This window comes from Anthonomus grandis, chromosome 1 (assembly GCF_022605725.1).
Source record: "Anthonomus grandis grandis chromosome 1, icAntGran1.3, whole genome shotgun sequence".
NCBI lineage: Eukaryota > Metazoa > Arthropoda > Insecta > Coleoptera > Curculionidae > Anthonomus > Anthonomus grandis.
Genome location: NC_065546.1, coordinates 13,259,201 through 13,284,281, shown reverse-complemented (window position 1 = coordinate 13,284,281; position 25,081 = coordinate 13,259,201). Strand labels below are relative to the sequence as shown.

The 25,081-nt window shown below is 32.5% G+C and overlaps 2 protein-coding genes across 5 annotated transcripts in view; both read left to right on the top strand.

The window, feature by feature from the left end:
- LOC126750633 (vasoactive intestinal polypeptide receptor 2-like) overlaps positions 1-7,723 on the top strand; it is a 263,640-nt gene extending 255,917 nt beyond the window's left edge. For all 4 annotated transcript variants that reach the window (XM_050460295.1, XM_050460305.1, XM_050460291.1 and 1 more), the window contains exons 4-13: positions 4,201-4,362; positions 4,418-4,503; positions 4,563-4,728; positions 4,786-4,951; positions 5,008-5,138; positions 5,191-5,406; positions 6,431-6,573; positions 6,651-6,808; positions 6,863-6,990; positions 7,051-7,723. In XM_050460295.1, coding sequence (XP_050316252.1) covers positions 4,201-4,362; positions 4,418-4,503; positions 4,563-4,728; positions 4,786-4,951; positions 5,008-5,138; positions 5,191-5,406; positions 6,431-6,573; positions 6,651-6,808; positions 6,863-6,990; positions 7,051-7,173 — 1,479 coding nt within the window. In that variant the 3' untranslated portion in view covers positions 7,174-7,723. The remainder of the gene's footprint in view (positions 1-4,200; positions 4,363-4,417; positions 4,504-4,562; positions 4,729-4,785; positions 4,952-5,007; positions 5,139-5,190; positions 5,407-6,430; positions 6,574-6,650; positions 6,809-6,862; positions 6,991-7,050) is intronic.
- A 10,182-nt stretch (positions 7,724-17,905) lies between these two features.
- LOC126735383 (28S ribosomal protein S29, mitochondrial) lies at positions 17,906-24,832 on the top strand. The gene is made up of 2 exons (XM_050439354.1): positions 17,906-18,964; positions 24,567-24,832. Exons 1-2 carry the CDS (start codon positions 18,009-18,011, stop codon positions 24,772-24,774), a joined length of 1,164 nt encoding a protein of 387 aa, XP_050295311.1. The 5' UTR covers positions 17,906-18,008; the 3' UTR covers positions 24,775-24,832.
- Positions 24,833-25,081: the final 249 nt, after the last annotated feature.

The following is a 25,081-nucleotide window of genomic DNA, read 5'->3' as shown; positions in this document are numbered from 1 at the left end:
CGTTTAAATTTATTTGTTCCATTATTATATGGTATAATGTGTTAACGAAAATTAATATTGCAAGTAAAGTGATGCAGGAATCCGATGTTGCCCTACCTATTATTATTTTAATCTTAAAACAGACTAAAACATATATATCTAGTATTAGATCAGATGAAGGTTTCACTGATATTTTAGAGGAGCCCAAAAAAGTTGCCGAAGATATTGATTACGACCCTTCGTTTCCTCCGATTAATATTGTTAGACTCCGAACAAAAAAGCGTTTATTTGACTATGAGTGTGTAGACGAGGCCCCTAAAAATCCAGTTGATCAGTTTAAAATTAATTTTTATTTTGTTATATTAGATACTACATTATTAAAATTAGAAGAAAGATTCAAGCAAATGAAGCAACATGATACGTTGTTAAATTTTCTTAACAACCTACATAGCTTTCTCGAAACAGAAAAATCAATTAGGTTTGCAAAATGTGAAGCTCTTGAGAAAATTTTATATGATCCATCAAAAAATGAAAAAGATATTTTTGCTCAAGATTTATCTGATGAAATTGATAATGTTGCACCCTATATTTCCCCTGAAATGAATGCCTTAAGTGTTCTTACCTACCTATTTGTAAATAACCTCATCTATGTTTTTCCCAATTTAGTAATTTCCATTAGAATTTTCTTAACATTACCTGTCACAATTCTTCTAAACTTAATTCTAAACTCAAAATAATAAAAAATTATTTACGATCCACAATGGGTCAAGAGAGGCTTTCTGACTTATCAATAATTAGTATTGAAAAAGATATTGCAGAAAATATAGATTTGTCTAACATTGGCATTGAAAAAAGCGAGAAAAGCAAACTTTGTATAATCATTGGATATGTAAGCTACCTGCCCCTTTATGTATACATATACATATTATAAAGTGCATGTTGCGTATGTAAATAATATGTATGTACATATGTATTTAATTACAACTTATTTGTAAATACATTACATTACAAATAAATTGTAAATAAAATTATGATTTTATATAAAATAAAGTGTTTATGTTTCTAAAATGTTGTTTTTTTTTAACGTTAAATTATTTCGAGTTATTTATTTACAAATGTTTACATTATAGTGTAACAGTTATAGTGTTACAGTTATAGTGTGGCCGGATTCGGTGGGGTAAAGGAGGGGCGGCAAAATTTTTTTCGCACCCGGGCGGCAGATCCCTAGGAACGGCCCTGATATTTTTAAAAACCATATCTAATTTAAATACCTACTAAGTGTTTTCATTTCTGCTTATTATTTAATTACTAAAAATATACCCCTATGACGATTATTATTTTTAATTCTACAAAGCATAGGTACGATCCTTATTTTTTTCCCCGATATTTTATTCTTCTTAATTTAACATTTCCTTAAGTTCGTAGAATTGCTTATCAAGAAAAAATTTGAGTGGATAATTATGGTCAGTTTTTACCAGAATGTAGATGTGCCTTAAAATTTCCTCAGAAGTCACCATCTCAACAACAGCAGAATAGGCCTTAATTTGAAAGTGTTTTCATCAACTCGTCAAGGCATTTGACACCGTTCTACATATAAAACTTTTTGAAATCTTAGAAAAATGATTTAGAAAAATAAAGGTGACGAAGTTCTTAAAATAAATAACAGTTTCAGCTAAGAGAAGTTATACATATGGGACTCCCTTAAGTCGTAGTATTGTTTTAACTTTCTTAAAATAAAAATAAATAAATTGAGTCATTATTTTATATGCTCAGACACAGGCAAGACAAAGGCAATTTAATAGGAATAATGTCATATAGGATCTTAAGGTGAAAGGTAAAAAATAAAAAAGGTAAGGTGAAAAATTGGTTGAAAATATATTAGTTCAGCTACAAAAGCAAACTATATTCATTTTTCACTAACCAGGGCAAATAGACTCGAATATTTACAATTTTCTATTGACAAATAGAAATAAAGAAAAATTCTTATCGAATAAAGGACACAAAATATCTGATATTCTAATTAAAATATTAAATGTTTTCTTAGTATTAGTTTATTATATTTATTACTTCACTGTCACAAAGAGCCGCAAGTAAAGCAAAAGGAAGATTTATTGCCAAGTTTCTTATTAATATTGCTAACAAAATTATAAAAAATGTTTGTAAAGAAACTAAGTCAGTACATAATACAAAATAAAGAAAGAAATCTATGACGAATCTTTATGCAAATGTAAATATTCAAAATGAATTTTTAAAATATAGATAAAGAATGATAATACATGGGTTAAGTAATTAATCTTATAAGTTAAGTATGAATGGAGATGAGAGTTTTCCACTCCTTCCTTAATCCACCCTTTCCACCTTGCTCTACCTTTCATCTACCCTTAAATAGTCGAAATAAAATATGTGCTTTAAATTTTAAATTATACTCAATCTTTAAATTATATAAACATAACTTTGACATTTTGTTTACTTGGATTCACTATGAATCTCAAACATCATACGCGTACTTTTACGAATTCTTTTACACAGGTTTAAATATATAAAAACTACAACTCAACTACATCTTTTCATAATCTTTGTTTTTGATATTTTTTTTTCTTTTTTATACCATTATTGGAAATAATGTAAATTTTTTAAAGATTCATTTTAAGAATCACTTTTTAGCATGTACTGCATGTAGATAATAATCATCAAATAGATATCAGTGGATCAGTCGAGTATATATAATAATCAAATCAAAGGTGGAGCAGACTTTCCATATGCATTTTGTCCTTTTTTTCAAATTTTCAACCAAAGATGGCGTTGCAAACTATATACACTTTGCTACAGTATTATGCCACAAAAGACGTTCCAAATGCACTTTGTCCCATGCAAATTAAATAATGAAAATACCTTGGACTTTCTATATGGTATATGTCCATTACCAGTAGACAAACTAACAGAAGTTTGTCCTTGCACCGTGGACTTATTGCCATTTGTTTGTCGTTACACTTGTTGCGGTTAGAAGTGTTTATTTTGAGTACTTTCAAGTTCTTTGTTTTTTACGGAATAAATTTAAAATAATGGATTTCCCTGTGACAGGGGATCATATAGTTGGTGATACGGATCGTGGTAGTAGAAAAAGGAAAAAAAATCTTCCGTCTAAAGAGCTTAAAAGAAATGTCAGGTAAGTCTTACCTTTCGGGTACGCGGCCATTCGTATTTGCCAGCGGATCGTGTTTTTGGGCAAATAGAAAAAGTTACACGATCCTACAGTACAATAAAAACACCTACAAAATATCATGAGATATACTCCAAGAAGGGAGACGTTAGACAACTTGGTAAGGACTGGGTTGTTTACGATATAAAAACTGCGTTAACCTCTTTAAAGAAAATTGAAGGGATCAGTGCGGCCAAACGGATTATTATTAAGAGATCACAAAATAACAGCAATATTTTGCTTAAGAGTTGTTCTACAGAAATGACGATCCATCCAAGCAATTTCAAACGTTATTAAAACGCAGAAAAAAGCTTTCGACTTTACAGCTACCTGTTGTAATGCTTCAAAATGATCTTAAAACAAAAAAACTCCAGAGCCTCTCAAAACTTTTGGTGGAACTATCAGGGGCAAATTGGATTAATGATCCTGAGTTAACATGGTTGCAACCTATTCTCTCTAATAACCATGTGAATCAAGATGAAACTGAGGGTGATAATGCTAGCGAAGAAGGTGACATGCTATGTGATTGCAATAATGATGACGACGGGGACCTCTATGATATTTAAAAATATTTTGTATATCAAAAATAAAATACTGATCTTATAAACCTACTTACGTTTTTTTCATATCCTTGCTATACTTATTCATGCCGCTTTGTATAGACAAACAAAATGCAATTTGTCCAAGGTTGAGAAACTAAATGCAGTATGTCCTACAGTTTTTCAAAGTTGTTTAGGATATAGTCAATACCAGATTGTCTGCATATAAGTACATCATTTGCATAATTTTTGATCAATTTTTCGGGTATATCATATTTTCGATAAATTTTTTGCCAGACACGTAGCAGTTTTTGCTTATTTGCCAATATTACAAAAAATGGACAAAATGCATCTAGAAAGTCTGCTCCTCAAAGGTTCTTTAAGATAAAATTTATTAATTAACTGATATTCATGACATACTAAAATAAGTCTTTATTTTCTTTCTTTAAGATTTCCGATGAAACTAAAATCAGTTATTTTTAGACCAATAAAGCTACAAGACGTTGCGAGGAAAATGGAGAGTGGTTTACAAGGAATGGAAACCCTTATACAAATTACTCGGAGTGCTCAGTTAATAAAACTATCACGATCTATACTAGTTTGAATAGTGAAGATTATATTACAAATGCTGATCAAGGATCTGTGGTAAGAAAAATAATACAGAAATTCTAATAGACGTAACATTCCTCTTTTCTTTTAGTATTTGATAAAAATTTTGAGCGAAACCGGTTATGCGGTGTCGTTGGTATCACTAATAATAGCATTCACTATAATGTTTAAGATAAAGTAAGTCATTGATACAACTCTGACAATTTTAAGAAAAAATCATTAACAAATTGTTATAGAAAGCTACACTGTGCAAGAAACATTTTACACATGAACCTATTTGCATCCTTTATCTTAAGGTCTTTTATGCATATTTTGAAAGATGCTCTTTTTGAAGATGGGCTAGGTCTTTCTAAGGACTTAATGGCACATAATGGTACAACTTTTTTTCATGTGGATGCAACTGTATGGTGACTTAAAAGCTAACATTGTCTTATCTTTTCAAAGCTCTTGTTATTTTAGATGAAAAACTTTGAGTGCAAGCTTATAGTAAGCTTAGTCCAATATTTCTCTGCAGCAAATCATTCATGGATTCTAATGGAAGGCGTCTATCTTAATAACCTTATACTTAGAGCTTTATTTACTGACTCTAATAGGAACTTGGCCTATTATATTATTTTTGGATGGGGTATGTAATTTTTCTATTGGTAAATTTCATGCAATGTGCATTAATTTTTTATTTAGGTTTGCCCCTTTTGGTAGTGGTTCCGTGGGTAGTTGCAAGAATTTTGGTAGAAGATACCTTTTGTTGGACCACAAACGATAATTTTAAGGTTTTTGCTATTATACTGGTTCCTAGCTTCACTTCTGTTTTGGTAGGTAAAAGCCATTCTACGAAATCAGTTTTAAGATGATGTTTCATTTCAGATCAATCTGGTTCTTTTCATAATAATATCCGTCGTTCTATATAAGAAGCTTAAGTCACCTGTAAATGAAGACTCAAGGAGGTATCTTAAGTGGGCCAAGTCAACGCTTGTGTTAGTCCCACTTTTTGGAGTTAACTATGCATTCTTTTTGATTTTTTACTTTCTGGGACAAAAATTGATTTGGATGCTTTGTGACATGCTTTTCGGAAGTTTTCAAGTAAGTAAATATTATATATATTTATTATTAATAGACTTATCATTTTATATACCCAAGTAGCACGATGATGTAATTTTGACGCCATTATAAAATCTTAGAAGTAGGGCTCACACATTATCGGGTTAATTGCTATTTAATTAAAACCTAGAGTTTTTCTATTTTTTTTTTAAGATTAAGATGTTCAAAATCTTTCAATTGCGACAAAACGTCATTCATCATGACTTACGAATAAGTGATGGCTTATAAGAGCTAATATTATCATGAGGCAACACCCATGGCTTTAATTGCTGAGGAGATGTTCTTGTATTGTTTTACACTACATACCTTAAAGCTAATATTTTTTTCAAAAGCTAATGCCTTAATTTAAGAAAATAGTGACAAATCCTTCATAATTCACGAAACTTGCCTTTCTTATTTTACTTTATTTCCAATTAAAATAAATGCACCAAGAACAACCAAGAGTTCGATTGACTGGAATTTGTTTGGTCGTCACATTCATATACCTATCTTAGTAATATTGAGAAAGATTTTAAAATAAATAATTTCCAACTTCGTTTTTCCAAGTTAACTTTGTCAGCCGGGTATACGCACATTTTTAGATTGCATACATAACACGCGTTCTTGCATTAATCAGCTTAGGTAGAGAACACATTATTTTCTTAGTTCCCTCAAAAATGTATTCAAAATTTTCTAGATTCCCAATTTATAAATTAAGAATAATAAAAAAAATCATCATGAAAACGTGATATTAAACATCTACACAGAAAACTTAAAATATTCTTGATCTCTTTAGAGAATATCCTTATTAACACATACTTAAATAGTTATGTTAAAATCTTATGTTATATTCCCTGAAGATTTTGTGATATCAAGCTATCTAAAAAAAATTTCTTTTTTGATTGCCAGATGTAATTAAATTCGCCAGTAAGTAACATAAGTAAGAATGAGACTCGTCAAAATTCACCTCATCGAAGTCTCTATTTGGGTAATTGAGAAGATTAATTTTAATTAAGATTTTTATCAGGGATTTTTCGTCGCTATACTATACTGTTTTATGAACGGAGAAGTAAAAGCAGAACTAAAACCATATGTCACAAGTACTTTGACATTTTTAGCCACTAATAATGTTACCAAGTATTGTTTTCCTGGAAGAGAAAAATATTTGAGGTTTGTTTTTTGTACAGAAAATAATTAAAATTTTACACTTCACAAAAAAGAACATATTTGGAGGGAGATTTTTCTAGATCAGCCGACGGTCGACAGTCAGTGTGCACGACGATGTCGTGTAGCTCCCTCTATAATAATGGATTGAACCCAAATCGGGAGGGTCGCACATCTAAGACAAAGTGTGACCAATTAATGATGTGTTCAGCTAAGGTCAAACTTACTTCCAAGCAAACTGGTAAACACTAAAATAATTATAATCTACTATATCACTTGCCTCTCATTATTACAGATCATCCTAAAGAGAATCAGCAACTGCACTGCTATACTTCATGGAAACCATCAAACGGTACTAATGGTCATTACGTGCCAAATCTGACGTTTATCCATGGAAGGTACCCTATCATCATGACCACCAATGTAATTATATCTTGTAGCATAAGGTATCCTAAGTGATATTCCAACAAATATTCTTAATAGGTGGATTCATCACCTGTGGAAGACATGAGAGTTCACCATCATTCCCAAACTTTACCTACCTGTGAGGAGGAAATGGCCATGTTGGAAGAAACAAACATTATTGAAGAAAAGTTAAAAGACTAAAAATCAGTGAAATTCCTAAAAACTTTTATATATTGTATTTAAAGAAAAAGTTATTCTTATAAGTCAAGATATTAGGAAGTTACTACATGTTATGATAGGTTTGTTGGGATACTTCTTTCTGCTGCTTTCTGACGTGCACGTGAGTGTTCCGGCAAACCTGCCCTCATTATTAATTTTATATTCCAATGATCATTTAAAAAAAGCACATCATATGGATATAAGGATAATCCGAAGTCTATCTAAAATTAGTTTTAATTTCTAGATACACATTTGTAATCACTATGTGATAGTAGCTAATATGCACAAATTTACAAATAAATATATTTTATTAAGACACTTAAAAGATATTTATGAATGATTCTCATAATTACAAGTTTGATATGTCTCTAAAGTCTTTGTGCTAAATTTTAATCTGTAGGAATTTGTAAATATACGTATTACTTAAGCTTTTACTAAAAAAGCATTTGAAGGAGTGCAGACTTACTATTGTACCTATTTTTATTATATATTAACACAATTATTCATGCAGTATATAGTTTTAAAGTTAAAATGATTTTTTATTAATGAAAATATAATTCTATGGTTTTTACACGTGTTTTCGTAGGAAAAGATTTGTCGATGAAAGTTACATTTTTGATACTTGTGTACTTTATGATTTTAGTCAAAATTATTTTACTGGTACGGAATAAAAATATAAATAGACAATAATAATTCTTCGCTTAAAAAGGTATAAGAAGGATTATTCAAATCAATAATTATTTAAAATTATAAGCAGATTATAGAAGAAAATATTTTTTACTGGTTAAAAATAGACGATGTAGTAGATTATATATATAAAAATCCCGCAACGATGCAATATTTAACAATGTGGCTCTTTTAAAAACTTCTAAAAGTGCAGTAATGCCACACTTATCAGATGATCATGTTGTTTTTATCAAATGCAGCGATGGACCTTCAATAAATGCGAAAGTTATAAGGTTGCAAAGCAGGTTTAGTTTGCTTTTCTTCGAGTCCATAATCTATGGGCCTGCAGGCGGGCTTTCGGCAATACCTGGGGTCTGTCTCCTAAGATCCTCCATTGGATCTACTCGCGCATTGTAAGACTTCTCATATACGAGGCTATCGTTTGGTGGCCATGTACGGAAAAAGCGAAAATTCCTGCTCAACTGGACAGAGTCCAACGTCTTGCATGTCTCAGCATAACGGGTTCCATGCGGACGGCGCCAACTAGAGCGCTTGAGACTCTGCTGAGCCTTCCGCCTCTGGACCTCGTTGTGCAATTCGAGGCAATGAGGACTGCGTACAGGCTATACGTCCCCGGCGAACAACGTGCTGGCGAGACCGGTCACGCAAAAATTTGGTCACGGGCCATACAGGAATGTCCTCTCCTTCTGATAGGCAGTGACTGCATGGCTCCAGTGACTGTGGACTGCGAGGGATTCGTGACGCACATTGCAGGCAGAGAGGAGTGGCAGCATTCCAACAGACCTGCATTGCTAAATAGGGGGACCATCTGGTACACAGATGGCTCCAGAATGAATAACAGGGCTGGATCAGGGCGTATTGGTGGGATCCCACATATCAGTAGGGCATACTCGCTGGGGGAGCACGCCACTGTCTTTCAGGCCGAAGTATTTGCTGTATTAAAATGCGGACAGAAAATCCTAAGCTGCGGACACCGCAATACAGTCGTATCAATATGCTCGGACAGCAAAGCTGCCATTAAAGCTATCACGGCTGCAAAGATAAGCTCCGCAAGCTTGTACTAGAGTACATAAAAAACTGGCACAGGTTGGATGCAGGGTCCAGCTCGTCTGGATACCTGGCCACGCAGGCCATGCAGGTAATGAGGAAGCGGACTCTCTTGCCAGACTGGGATCCGCGAATGAGCCGATGGGGTCGGAACCCATAGTTGGTATCGCCAAATGCGTTGCGGTCGCGTCAATGAAGGGTCTGCTGGACAAGTGGACCCACCGAAGATGGACTGAGTCCCCTGGTATGAGACAGGCCAAAGCGCACATAGATGGGCCCTCTGCCTGTCTCACCAAAAATCTACTACGCCTAAAGAGACGCGAAATTCGGCTAGTGACAGGTCTTTTAACCAGTCACTGGCACTTAAGAAGCCATCTCCATACTATCGGTATTGCGGACAACCCGGAATGCCGATGGCGCTGTGAGGAGGATGAAACCGTTGACCATGTAGTCGGGGAGTACCCAGCACTCACGCGCGTCAGGTTCAAATACTTGGGTAACACTTTCAGTTTACCGAGCGACTTTAAGTCCTTCAGACCAGAGAGCCTTATCGGCTTCTCTAAGGCCGTTGGGCTCTGGTAACCCCCGGTGGGTCCATCAGGAGACCTATATGCACAACTGCCTTGGGAGCCCACTGTTTCGTCAATTTAATCTATTTAACAGCCTAGAATTTCTTTACATCTATCCCAAAATGATTCCAAGGATATTGGATGTCGATATCGGCAGAAGGTTCGTATCCGCCTCCTTTTCCTCCTTTGTTAGTTTTATTTTTCATAACGATCTTAGAACATTAAATACACTAGAATAAACAGTGGCTGCTTTGGATTGAGCGCAACATCTATACAGGGGGCAGAGGGGATATTTTGTTGAAAAACATGCTTAGTATTCCACGTTGCATTCCATTTGTCATTAATTTTCTACCAAAAAATGTTTGTTTATAGAGGTTTGCAACCTTCTCAAATGCGTTTAGATATTTATTATAGAAAAAAGATTAATTCAAATCCTTTGGGAGCCTTTTTCATTTCTTTAACATTCGACTTTTTAAGTAATTTTTACAAAAAAGCTTTAGTTTGTAGAGATTTATAAGCACTATAAATCGATTTATTTATTGATTGTTAATATCTGGACAAAAAAATATTAAAATTCCTTGGGAATTTCAGGAGATCGGGCGAATTAAATAACAGTGGGTGCGGACTATAAATAGGTTGCTGGCAAACGACATGTGCTCCGGTCTAGATTTTTGGTTACTGGATATCGATCGGGCGCTAGCTTCACAGAATGGAAAAATATTTAGAGAAACAACACAAGCTGGCAACTTCGGATACGTGCTTTGTAATCATAGAGGTATACTACGTTGCCAAGATGCTTTTGTTTCATTAAGTTTCTTGTCAGGAATCTTTTTTTTTTCTGAAAAATTTGTTGATTTCTCTCAAAGTATATATATTATTAGTCAGCAAATAAACGAAACTTTCAAAGACCACACTTTTTACTTGTTACAAAATACAACACACTAAAAAAATACGCAGTGGATTAAGAAAATTATATATTGAATGAAAAATTGGAAAGTCGATTTGACATCATTGCCTGAGAGATAGTGAACTCAAACACCCTCGCCTATAGTTTGCAGCTAGGCTTATTGTAGGCATTCAATGTTCTAAGGTAACGATGCTGTATAGCTCATGCTTATATCTTTGAGAATCGTCTTGTCAACCACAACTCCTTGACTGGAAAACAAGTGACTCAGTACTGCACCGCTTTTTGAAACAGATGACATGTCTTTGGGCTCAACCTGTAAGCACAGATTATAACCAGGTGCTAAAGAGGAGCAATTTAGCGATTCACATTAGTTCGATCTTGACTTTTTGACTTTATTTTGCTTGCACCAATGCATTTACCGATTTAAGTTATCTTATGAAAAAGATTGCGAGCACCAATTTTTAAAATATTGGTATATGTAGGTACTATGAATAATAGAGTGACTTAAAATAGTGGAATTTCAACCATATATTATAAATAAGGTTGAAAAATATCATAGTTTGTAAAAGTAAAAGCAAAATTTTATAATAAATAAAATAAAAGAAAGATTTAATGTCATTTTTTAAATGCAATTGTTTAAATTGTCGTGCGAAATTAAAAGTAGTCACCAAACATTCTTGGATTGATTCTGTCGACGAGTAAAAGATTACGCACTAGTGCGTTATTAGCACTATTTTTTCTTCTACTTTCTACGCGATTTTTTTGATGTTTTCTTCGGTAGTAGAAAAAATGTTGTATCTTACACGTGTGTAAAATCCTTTTTTTTATTCATGGGAATTGTCATTTCCCATTCACCAAAAAAGGATCATTTTATACACTTATTACATAAATAACAAATATCTCTATTTGCAGAATAAGAAATGCAGATTATATTAACTTGTCAGCCAGGATTTATAAAAAGTTTAAGCACGTGAAAACGCTTGGTAAAATCATTTTTAAAATATATTAGGAATAATAATAAGGAAAATACATCATCAAATGGTTTTAGTAAAATCACACTTTTATCGTTTTTCTCATAATGCAATAGGGTTTTTTGACAATTTCCTCAGAAATAGGCCAGGTTGTATCTCTATAAGCAACTACTCAACGAAACAGAAGTAACCACATGCCAATGAGGTGTGCCGCAAGGGCCAATATTGTCTCCTTTATTATTTTCTGTTTACGTTGCAGATATGAAGTCATTTGCAATATTCAACCTTACAGTAATTTGCAGATAGTTCACCATTATATTTACCAAGGTTATAGAGTGTCAATCGTAACTAAATTTAGAGCTTAAAAACATTTTTCAATAATCCAAGGATCAGAACTTAAAACTAAATATAATAAAATTTCTAGCTGTCATAAAAGAACAAAGCAAACAAAAAAGAGACATTCTTTACGATAATACTAATATTCAAATCGATATCGTTAATATACCCTGAATAACCAAAGCCAACAATTTGGGTCTTAAATTTGACAATTAAATAAAATTTTTAAGGCATATTGATAATAAAATAAAAGCAGCCTATAGGTATACAAGTGGAAAATATTTATCTATATATATAAAAGAGTTTGTCCTGACTGACTGACTCATCATCGCAGAGCCCAAACTACACTCGCTAGAAACGTGAAATTTTGCCAACGGGTTCTGCTTTTATAATGTAGGCACCGGATAAGAACGGATTTTTTGAAATTCCACCGATAAGGGGTAAAAAATGGGAAAATTATTATCCGTGACCTCGAGAACTGAGGGGGCGTGGCTTCGGAGTTTGAACATTTTGGTTGGCTACATGTATACATTTAAAATCTAATTTTTGTTTTCAAACAGGTTTTTGGATTGCCACATTTGGCAAATAAACTATTTTTAAATTTGAATTACTTAATCCTTTATAATTATAAATGATATTTAAAAAAAAATCTTTTAGGCGGAAATTTATTATTTGTTTTTTGTACTTTGTTAATGTTTCTTAAACTGTGATTTACATATTTTAAATTGTAAAATATCGTTAATAATTTAATTACCTATACTTTGTATGTATTCAGTATAACAGAATTCTGTATAGTGACAATCGTCCAGGAGGAAAGACCCAATGCGTTGAGGTTTTTGGACAGTGTTAAAGGGACAATTCCAGTGGATGAAATAACTAGAGGGAGTATATATACATTATCTTGCCTCCATTGTTGTTTTATCTCGTGAGCTAGATCTGCGTATTTAGCAAGTTAGTTTAGTGTGTGTCGTTTCTAGGATATTATTAGTATTTGGCACTGCTATGTCAATTAGAAAGGTTTTCTTTTGGGCTTTGTTTATTAAGATTATATCTGGTCTGTTTGAAGTCAGCGTCCTATCGGTCAAAACAGTTCTGTCCCAGTAGAGGCGAAAGTCGTCATTGTCAAGTACAGTTTCTGGTTTATACTGGTAATAGGGGCAAGTTTCGCCAATTAGATGATAAAGTTTTGCCAGTTCTTGATGAATAATTTTTACCACACAATTATGTCGGTGCAGATATTCGGCAGCTGATAGAGATGTACATCCTGATGTTATATGTTGAATTGTCTCCGGTACGCGCAGGCCTTTTCTACATAGATCGACGATTACTTTCTCATATTTAGTAATGTACTTAAGGTAATTTTTTGTAGCAATCACTTGGTCTTGTATAGCCATCATAAAGCCTTCAGTTTCAGGAAATAGAACTCCACGAGTCTACCAGTAGTTCGACGTTTCATACTCGACATGTTCGGCATTAAGTTCGTGAGGATGCTTTCCGTGTATTGCCTTCTGCTTCCATGTGTTAACTTTAATGCGGCACCTTGGCAGAACGCCGTTCCAGAAGATTCTCTCGAGACGTCTTTAGTGTTAATCAAAGGATTACGTATTGGAAGTTTTAAATAGGATGGAAAAATTTGATTTTTAAAAAAATTTAGAAATTTAGGACGAATACTTAACCAAAATAACTCAGACAATGGAATTTTAAATTGTGTGTATCTGGTTTATTATGTTTCATGTTTGACAAAATCGTTTCTATTTTATCTAATGAATAATAAGTCTAGAAAAGTAGTTTTCTTTGATTTACCTTCCCTAACGTCAACTTTATTTAAGGATGTAGTTTATTTACGTAAGTCATGAAGTTATTCAGTTCGTTTTCCCCTCTTGTCCACGCGATTCAAATATCATCCATATATCTTTTATAGAAATTATTGGTAAAGAGACCGTTCATAATTTTAAGTTCCAAGTCGTGCTAAGGAATAAGCGATATGCAATCTTTAGGTGGGATACTCGGCAAAAGGTTTTTTACATGTAAGGAAATTAAGACTACGTGATGATGCCTAGTACAGGCAAAACACTTATCAACTTTTAACCTTATATTCAATAGACTTAGAATTTGATTTATTACTATTTATTAATATTTAATAATGGCTTTAGTTAAGATAATGTCATTTTTATTTTCAAAGTATCAGTCAAAAATCATCTATATTAATATTTCATAACAATAAAAATTTGAAAAAATAAGAACGCTTATAAACACATTTCTAGATATTCTTGCCAAATATGATGTCAATTACTTTTTGTTTACTTGTCCTTACCGCTTAACAAAATTTGTATTACATGGTTTTCAGTACAAATCTTTAATTCGATCTGTTGTATCAGTTTTTTAATAGTGCGTATTTCATTCGTTTGATGCGGAAAAATGGTGCATATTTACGAAAACAATAAACTACTGGACATAATACTTAAATCATCCGGTGCCACGTATATTTGTAAAGTGAGTTATTAGCTTCGTGACACATGGTATTTAAAACGAGGAGGTGACTAGAGCGATAGCATCTTAAATTAAAGTTTCTCTTAGTAAAATGTGGAAGACACGAACATTATTATTATCCATATTACTATCATCGGGTACAAGCCTTAAAACCTGAAGGTTATCCTAGACGAGTTGTATTTTGCCAATGGCTTTTAGAACGTTGGCAGAAATGAAAATTTTACGAAATTAATTTTGTGTAGTGAAAATTTATAGGAGATGGAGTGTAACATTCACATAATTCCACAACAATGTTTGGACAGTAGAAAATTTGCATACTGAAAAAAAATCTAATTTTTAACACAGATTTTTATTAAATGTTTGTGCTGGTTTGGTAAATGGCCCACTTATTGGACTTAAATTTTTTCACCACGACTGAGGGTGAAATTTGTTAAGATTTGTTGCGATGCCACTGCTAGAATAATAAGAAGAAGTTCCTCTAAATATGAGACAGAATATGTGGTTTCTATATGAAGAGGCTTCACCAGATTTTAGACGAGAAGTTCATGAACATCTAAATTATTTTCTCGTAAACTCATTTTCCGAATAGATGAATAGGGCGATAAAATGTATTCATTTCTTGGCCTATCCGCTCCCTAGATTTAACGCTCTTTGATTTTTGTCTGGGGGCTATTTAAAAAAGTTAATGTATTAGAAAAAAAACTTGTGATTTTATTTGTGAACACCAGGATTTTATTTTTGAAGCTTGCAAAAACGCGTGGATTCGATGAGCAAGGATATTATGTTATTAGAAAAGATAGCAACAATCTTAAACAGTTTTTGTAAAAACGCAACCATTTAACACGTTGAACGCCACGTGCTCACCGGTGGTCATCATTAAAATCAAGCAGGGGACCTCGTGGTCACGGGTGGACATTTCTTGTGTCGCTTGTCAGGACCAACATTTGTTATTTAGTTTTATCGATATTTTGGACTTGGTATGACCTTAGAGTAATTATTTTTGGTAAATATTTTCTTAATATGGTACCTTTACTTACTTTTTTCATGATCCACCGGTGGTCACTTGGTCCTAGAATGTAATTTTAGATCTTGGGACCAAGTATTCATCGGTAGGCATACTGCTTTTTTTACCGTTTTTTTATTTTAATTTTATATTTTGTTTAGGTTTTTGTTTTACAAATTAATTATTTGTTACAGAGTTAATTAAAAATGACTGGAAGACGCTTAACAGTTGCTGAACTTAGAAAATTTGACTGATGAGGAAATAATAACAGGATTTTCGGATGATTCAATCAATGATCGAGATTTTGAGCCGGAGGAGAGTAGCTCTGATTCAGAATCTGATACTGAAGATGGAGGAAATAATTCAGATGAAGAGCCGGATGATGTTGTTCCTTTAGCGAATCTTATAAATGGCCGGAGATGGAAGCCTGTAAATGAGGACCGTTTAACATTCGATACATTTCCGAAAAATACAGGAGTAAATCCCGCCATAGCTGTTGAGTTAGCTGGAAAAGATCCTGTGGATTTTTTCAACTATTTCATAAATGACGGTATAATAAATCTGTTTGTTACGGAAACTAACAGATTTGCTTCACAAAAAATTATCGGCATTACAAAGTCCAGCAATCAGACGGGTAAAGAAAGAATTGCAAAGTGGGTTGATACCGATCCTTTGGAAATGCTTAAATTTTTAGGAATTATTATTTGGATGGGCTTACTTCAAGTACCACAACTAAGGGATTATTGGTCTAAGGGTCTCCTGTATCAAAATAATATTCCTAAAATAATGAGCCGAAATAGATTCAAAAACATATTAAGCATGTTTCATACTTGTGATAACGAAAGTCCAAGAGATATGGATAATCGCCTTTATAAGATAAGTGACGCCCTAAAGATGATACAGTACAAGTTTCAAGAAGCATATGTTCCAGAAGATATTGTTTGTATCGATGAAAGCAATGTGCCATTTCGAGGAAGGATACATTTTAGGCAATACATACCGAATAAAAGACACAGATACGGCATTAAAGTTTTTAAGCTTTGTGTAACAGGAGGATATACTTGGGCATTTAAAGTCTATACAGGCAAGGAGAAGACCGATGATATAGCAGTCTCAGAAAAAGTTGTAACTGAATTGATGGATGGCCTCTTAAATTCAGGAAGAACACTTTTTACGGACAATTGGTATACAAGTGTCTCGTTAGCCGATAAAATGATAGAGCAGAAAACCCATCTCGTTGGAACGTTAAGAACCAATCGAAAAGGCAATCCTTCTGAAGTTACTAAAGCAACATTAAAAAAAGTAGAAGTAATTGCAAGATAGAATGAAAGAAGAACAGTAGTACTAAAATGGAAAGACAAACGGGATGTGTTGATGCTTAGTACCAAACATGACGATTCAGTTACAACTTTTTTAAAAAAAGGGAAATTGTATACGAAACCAGCTGTTGTGTTAGACTACAACAAAGAGAAAACATTTATCGATCTCTCAGATCAGATGGCAGCGTATGCCCCCTACTCTCGCCGTACTATAAAATGGTATAAACGTGTACTTTTTCATCTAATAACTGATACGACAGTTGTAAATGCCTTACATGTATTTAACAAGGTAAATATCAAAAAAATTAATACAACCCGATTTAGATAATCTATTGCTTCGGCTCTGGTAGAATCTACTGATAATTTGGATATGCCATTAGCTGCTCGCCCAACAACTTCCAGAGAGTCCCAAAGACAAGTTCACACATTAAAGGAAGTGGAGGGTCAAAAGAGGGTGACTAGAAAGAGATGTAAAGTCGGTTATACAAATATGTCAAGACAGCATTATTCAGCCTATGCCCGAAAAAATGCTAAAAAGCTGAACACTATTTGTCAGCAATGTCAACAACCAATGTGTATACCATGTTTTAATGACCATAAGTAAATTATTTTTGTGAAATTGCTTAAGAATAATGTTGATTTGGTTTAGAATGTTTTTTCAGTTACTTATTTTTTGTTCAAAATATATATTTTTTTTCACAAATATTATGACTTGTTTTAAGAATTGATAACTGTCATTATAAACTTTCAGTCGGAAAATAATGTTTTATTTCCTAAGAATTACCCAGTATTTTTTTGTACATTGTCAGACCAAACTATCAAGTCCAAGTAAAAAAAGATTACATTCTGGGACCAAAGTTTATATTTTAAATGCTAAATATAAGCAAAACGTTCCCACCGATGAGCACGCGGTCTCCAAATATAATTCGTAATATGCCCACGGGTGGTCATATTGTCATAGCAACTAAAATCACTAATGACCACCGGTTATCACTTTGTCCCACTATAAAAAATTAAAATGTCCACTGATGGGCACGTGGCGTTAAACGTGTTAACTTAATAAAAATTAAAAAAAATTATTTTCAATAATGTGAAGTAACTGTTATGAAGGAAAATTTATATAGGTGATTTTTGGTATATCAACATCTTTTGAAGAGTTCTACATAGTGTTAAAATAAACAACTCAACTTTGAAAACACCCCGTATATTACCAACAAATGGAATGAATCTACGATTAGTTTCACCATGATTTAGGATTGAATGGCAAATCGTACAGTCTAATTTACGAGCGTCCTGAAGAGAATTGGCAACGTCGGCCTACTAAGGCGTTTAAAACTTTGTCGTTGGATGACAGCTGACAATTTGTCTCCCCATATAACCTTTTATTCCTATCTGATATAATCGTTAACCTCACTTTCAAACTGTAAACATAAGAGGCACCAATTTGCCATTTAAAATAAGTTTTTCATATAAATATTTATACGAAATATGCTAAAATCCACAGCAGATTTTTTAATAAGATTCAATTCTCTACGTGCTATACCATGCAGACTGCTCTCGGCCGCCACAGTATCTATGAGTGATCAAAAACTGCACTCGTTTCGCACCCAAGAAACAGATCCTTTAAAACACAACTCCAATCATAGCTCACAATTTTATACAATTCCTGAGCAGGATAAAAAAGTTCTTTTTCTACATGGTGGTCTTCCTTTATCATATGAAGTTCAAGCTAAAACTTTTAATGAGTTGTGTGTTATGGTGCGAGAACCCATAATAGAAATTTTTGACAATCTAAAGCATATAAATTATAATAAACCTGCTGTACGATTCGTATTATACGGAAAGAAAGGAACAGGGAAGTCATTGTCTTTGGCACATGCTCTGCATTATGCTTACAGAGAGAAATTTCTGATAGTACATGTTCCATGGGTTGGAAACTGGATGCGGAGATCTAAAGATTCCAGCAATTCTGAAATAACTGAAGGTCATATTGATTTAAATATTGATGCAGCAGCCTGGCTATTACATTTTAAAACTCAAAATGCGGTACTGCTGCAAAATCCAAATTTGAAAATTTCACAAGATATTGTATGGACAAAACGAGAAACCACTCCAAAGGATAGCTCATTGAAAGAACTCATAGAACATGGCTTAAATAGGATACGTTTTGCTTCACGTTGTGTTACTATTTTAGCACAGGAAATTAAAAGACTTTCATGTGAGGGTCATTGTAAAACCTTTGTAGCAATTGATGGGTTTAATGCATTTTTCTATCCTAATACAAGGGTGTATAACGAAAAGAAGGAGATGGTATCACCTGATAAAATAACAATTACAGAAGGCTTTTTAAATTTGACCAAATTTGACTGGACAAATTCTGTTATAGTTGTTACCGTTGATGAAATTGCAATTGCTGAAGTCGATCAAACGTCACATTATCCAAGGTAGGTCAATCATAATTAACATGTCATTTTGTAATAAAAGGTTTGTAATTTCTCATGTTGTCTACAAGAAAGAATTTTATTAAAACATTTTTAGCATTATTTTTACAAGAAAAACTAGTAAATAATTTACAATTGTAAATTAATTATTCATTAATTATTAAAACAATTAGAAGCGGTGAGTTTCATTGTAAAGCTACTTAATAAAAATTAACACACAAATAAGATAATATAATAAGAAGATAAGAAGTTATGTTTGATCAAAAATGTTTGAGTAAGACAGCAACATTAATTTGTGACAAGAAAGAAATTAGAAATGTTAATTGGTCAAATGGATTAACTCATGAGCAAAATAGAATTTTTTTGTTGTACTTAAGTACCAAATTTAAAAACTTTTTTTTGTATTTTAACACATTAAAGTCTATATTGGTGTTCTCTAATTGGGCTGCTAAGGATACTATTAGCTACTACTTGACTTACAATAGGAATATTAATTTCTATAAAATTAGTGCTTGCAAACTAAACCAGATTTTAAATACTTGCATACTATGCAATTATAGTGTATATCAGAGTTTTTTAATTGGGGTACTACATACTCTACTATATTTCTTCTTGCAGTTGTCTAATGAAGGTCTTTTTTTTCTGGCATTAAAACAAACAGATTCTATTTAGAGTCACATTTTATAAATTCTACACCAATTTAATTTTATAATAAAATAAAATAAGTAGCTTTAATTATACCTAAGTTACCAGTCACACCTATTATTTGTTATTTACAAATAGGTAACAATTAAATACTTTCAGTGGGTATAATGAATACTTTATTTTTTCTGTTTATTAAGAACCCATTAAAATAATATTTATGTTTTTTGCAAGGTGACCTATACCTTAACACATAGGACCGACCAAAAAGGAGAAGCTTTGAAAATTTATTTAGTGCAGTTTTGTTTTAGTAGAATGAAAATGTTTATAAAACATATACTTTTCTACATAGGATAATTGTCTCATAAAAATTGTTACATAGCCTTTACTTTTGATGACTGCATGACACGTTCTGGGCATTGACTCAATCAATTTCTTAACTACGTCCTCAGATATTTTATTCCAAGTTCTAATACGGCAGGGAATAAAATATCTTTATTTTGAAATGTGTTCCTTCTTTTACTTTTAACGTCGACTTTCACTTAATCCCATAGGTTCTCTATGGGATTCAGGTTGGGGCTTTAAGCTGGCCATTTGATTCACACTTCAACTTGTTCGTGAGTTAAAAGTTCCTTAATAAGCTTGGCAGTTTCAGAAAAAAACAACCCCAAACTGGATCATTTCCACCTCCGTGTTTTATGCTGGGTATGGTGTACTTAGGGTTGAATCTCTCATTGGCAGGATGTCTCACCCACTTAATTCCCTCTGAACCAAATAGATTATATTTGTTTTCATCCGACCACAGTACTGCTTGTAGGTCTAGTTTGCATGTTCCATTGCAAATTTTAGTCCGGCCTGTCTATTTTTCTTAGAAATAAATTGCTTTTAAACAGGTTTTCTGGCAATTAGTTGTGCTTGATTAAACCGCCATCTAATGGACCTTAGAGATATTGAAATAAAGTAAAATTCTTTTTTTATATCCTCCACAGTGCTAAATGAGAAGTATGATTCGGGAATTGAACAAGTTGATATCTTCTTCTTTTTTTGTTTGATTTGATCTGACATATTTATACCATGTGGCATTTTGTTAATGCTCTATGAACATAGTACCATGGACGGCTTAACAAGAGAATATCTCACATAATGTTAAAAATAAGATAAGGTGTCTCCACTTATATCCCTAGAAATATGAAAACAATTTTTTGTCAGCAATGTTATTCACAAAATAAGCAGTTTTTGTATGCCTATAAAGAGCAGATTATATGTCAAATATTTTCTTAATATCATATTATGTATAGAGTAAACTGTTTTTTAATATAGAGAAAATATTTCAAATTTCTCCACTTTTGGCTGGTACTGTCAATCCACAGAATAACTGATTTTGTGTATATGTGAAAACAGTGTAACAGAAAAAATGATATAGACTTGTAAAACATATCTATTAATAAAGCTTTGTTATAGCAAGTTTAAATGGCATACTGTAATTTCTTGTGAATTGGGGTCAGTTCAGATTGGGTTAGTTTGGGCTTGTTTTATAATAATGTTTTTACTTGAAAATCTAAAGAAAAAATGAAAACTCTAAGTCTCAGTCTCAAAATGTCTTTTTATATGTATTAATCAGGTAACATGTAACACTAGAGAGCTCCTGGCAGTGAAGGCTGAGAGCATCATTCAGTCTGTTAATATTCCTAACAAAAACATTTTATGATCAAAAATAATTAATTTTCTTAACTCTGAGAGACATAACTCTGTCCCTAATAATTACAACAAACAACACCTTAATTCTGTTAAAAATCTTCTAATTTCCAGGGCAGATAAACGCTCTTGTTTGGTAGTCATGAATAGACTCGACTATGTGGCTAAAGTGACGAAATTTCTATCGACTAACGACTTCGTGTTTATTACTAGGGATCCAACGATTAGTTTTTTCTCAAAACTTAAGAATTCCCTAGATCGATGTCTTATAACTCTAGAATACTTTAACACCAGTAAATCTAACCTATACCCTATGAACCCACGTACTCCTGTGCTCTATGGCTTACCTAAGATTCATAAGGAGGGAAACCCGATAAGACCAGTAGTTTCCTTCGTAAACTCTCCTTGCTACAAATTATCCTCCTGGCTTAACAATACTTTAAGAGAAGTAACTGGTTTTTGGAACGAATTCTCCATTAAAAACTCAATTGAATTTGCCAATTATCTAAAGCAAATAGATGTTCCAAACAATGCCATTTTGCTTTCTTTAGATGTAAAGAACTTGTTCCCTAGCATACCCTCGTCAGATTGTCTAACATTGGTTGAGATCCTGCTAAACAATAATAGTACTTACCAAAACTGGTGGTAGATAATCTTATCCATCTTTTATCATTAGTTTTGGAACAAAATTTCTTCAAATTTAATGATCAATTCTTTAGGCTAAAATCTGGTCTCGCCATGGGTTCTTGTCTTTCACCATTTTTAAGCGAGGTCTTCATGACTCACTTGGAGGAGAAAATCATGAAAAGTCGTTTTGCGGGCTTTTTGAGAGCTTATAAAAGGTACGTGGACGATGTGTGCGTGTTGTGAGTTGGTGACGAAAATGATTTATTGGATTTCTTGTCATTTATTAACTCCCTTCATAATCAGATCTCTTTTACGCTGGAAAGAGAGACAAACGGAAAATTACCATTTTTAGATCTTCTTTTATACCGAAGTAATAACAGTATTTCTTTTGAAGTATATCGCAAACCTTCTGCAACAGATAATATAATCCAATTTAACTCCAATTCCCCTTATCAACACAAATATGCAGCCTTTAATTCAATGTTCTACCGTTTATTTAAATTACCTTTGTCCAAAGATGCTTTTCAAAAAGAACATAATATTATAAAAATAATTGCTGTAAACAATAATTTCTCACTTTACAGGTTGAACAAATTATATTACAAGTTTTATAATAAATATAAACTGTCCTATCACATCGTCCACCCACCGAACAACATCACCAACAATAATAATTTTAGATGCCTTAGTTATTTCGGCGGCATTTCTCAACAACTTGCAAAATTTTTTAAGCCTTTCAACCTTTCCATAGCTTTCAAAACGACTAACTCGCTAAGAAAGAACTTAGTAAAGACGCTGGATAAAAGTGACCCTCTATTTAAATCGGGTGTATATTGTCTTAATTGTAGGGATTGCCCTGCTGTTTATGTGGGACAATCAGGAAGGAGAGTATCCACAAGAGTACAGGAACACCTAAGCCTCGTTAATAAGTTCAGGGACACCGACACCACAGAAACTAAGTCAGCATTTGCTAACCATTTATTATCAACGGGTGATAGTTTTTCCGTCCCTGAAAATGTTTCCATTGTTCACGAGTGCCCTAAGGGTACAAAGTTGGATCTCTTGGAGAAAATGGAAATCACCAAAGCAAAAAAGAGTCCAATTTTGACATGCGTTAATGATGTTTTCACCTTCGAGGCAGGACATCTTTAATAATCTTATCTAACCTCTTGTTTCTGCTCACGATACGCATATATGCCTTTGACTCTAATATTCATAAGCAGGGCTGGCCGTGTGATTAAGGGTCTGGTGTTTCACCGAGATCGACTTTAGAGCGTGGGTTCAAATACTACACCTGTCACGTTTTTTCCTTTTTATATTTTTTTTTATTTTTTGTTGAATTTTTGTGCCGTGTTATTGTTTTTATTATTAAATATGTGAGTATTCTCAGATTTAAATTTTATTTGTCAGTACTTAGCAGGTCATCTAGCTATAAGGTAATTTTGACTAATTTTTAATATTTGATTTTGTTTTAGTGTAAGGTTTTATTGTAGTTACGTGTGTTTTTCTGTTTATTGTAGGTCTGATGATGCTTTATTAGCGAAACATGTTACCTGATTAATACATATAAAAAGACATTTTGAGACTGAGACTTAGAGTTTTAATTTTTCCTCTAGTTACGTAGGTCTCTTTGAGATAATGGACGAGTTCTTTCAATTTGAAAATCTAAATTAAATAAATTGAATTTATTAAGAAATAAGCAAATAATAGTACTTACATATATTAACAGAACCTAATAAGTGCTTAATTTTTAGCTACTTTTATAGGAAACTTTAAATATAGGAAACCAAAAAAAAATTGAGAAAACTGAGGATAGGTCCTCTGAAAAACCATGAATGAAATTATTGATTTTTCACTTATACCAATAAAGTAGTTCTGATTCTAAGTAATTGAAATGTTTGTCTATCAAAGAATCATTATGTAAACATTGCATACATACTTAATTAATAATACTAAGGAAATGGATTATAGTTTTTTTTAATGTTTTTGGATAAAACATCAACTACCAATCCTAGATTGGTTTAGCCTTAAATTTATCATATTTAATTTTCTTGTTATAACAGAAAGTTTTTTTTTTTAATGTTAAGTATGAATTTCATGTTTTAATTTCACATATTTGTCATTTTTATTTACACAAACTTAAATTACATCTATTCTTTGAGCCTCGTCTTTTTGCCAATGATATTTTACAGCATTAGAATATAATTTATTAATATATGTTCCATTCCTTAAAGTAAAGTCAATAAAATTAAATCTGAGACCAAGTTATATATGGATGACTCACTGTCAAAATGCAAATAATTTAGGCCTAAAATTTACGGTATTTATAATATCTGTAAAAATCAATAGATATTTTAAAATGGCATTCTAATTTGTGTGAGCCCCATTTTTAAACATGATTGATTTATCTGACATATCTTATCAGAGATCTGTTCTGATAATTAAGTTCATTATGTAGCTCTATCTAAATAAAAAACTAGATAAATAAAAGTAAAGATGAATCTGATCTGCAGCAAATCTTATATTTATAATATTATTTAGATTTTTAATTTACAGTGGTGTATTTACCAAAATACAAGTTTTTTAGTAGCTATCTGTTTTAGATTATTATAATGTATGTTTAATATGTTGTTTTTTTTAGATATCTATTAGGCAAAAAGGGCTTTGAGCATTTAGATCCATTTATACCGATTGAGGTAAAAAATTTTAACGAAAAAGAGCACCACAGCATAATGAACTACTACAAGGAAAGAAAATGGATTCAACCTTATCCTGGTCAAGATGAAGAACTATATTTCTTGAGCGGTGCAAACCCTTATAATTTGATGAATTTGTGCAAGTCTTTATAGGTATACAATATTTTTTTTGTTTTGTTTTTTAATATATAAAACTATAAAGTAGCAAGTATACAGTGTATTTCTACCTTCCAGCATTAAGGTTACTGTTATGGGTCTTTACTGCCATAAATATCTTATTAAGGAGCCAAAATAAGATCTATTTTCATCTGCTTCATGATAATCTTTTCCCATACACTTAAGGTTGAAATGATACAACTGTAATTTCTCCCTACATTTCTATGCAATGCATTTATAGTAAATTAAATGATTGCAGGCATCATTTGTTTTTATTTGGTGATTGCGAGACAAATGAGGGTTT

What these genes read in the sequence shown, in the direction of transcription:
- LOC126735383 (XM_050439354.1), top strand. Translation starts at nt 18,009, where the DNA reads ATGCTAAAATCCACAGCAGATTTTTTAATAAGATTCAATTCTCTACGT. An exon ending in CAAACGTCACATTATCCAAG is followed by an intron (nt 18,965 to 24,566) that starts GTAGGTCAATCA and finishes TGTTTTTTTTAG; the next exon opens with ATATCTATTAGGCAAAAAGG.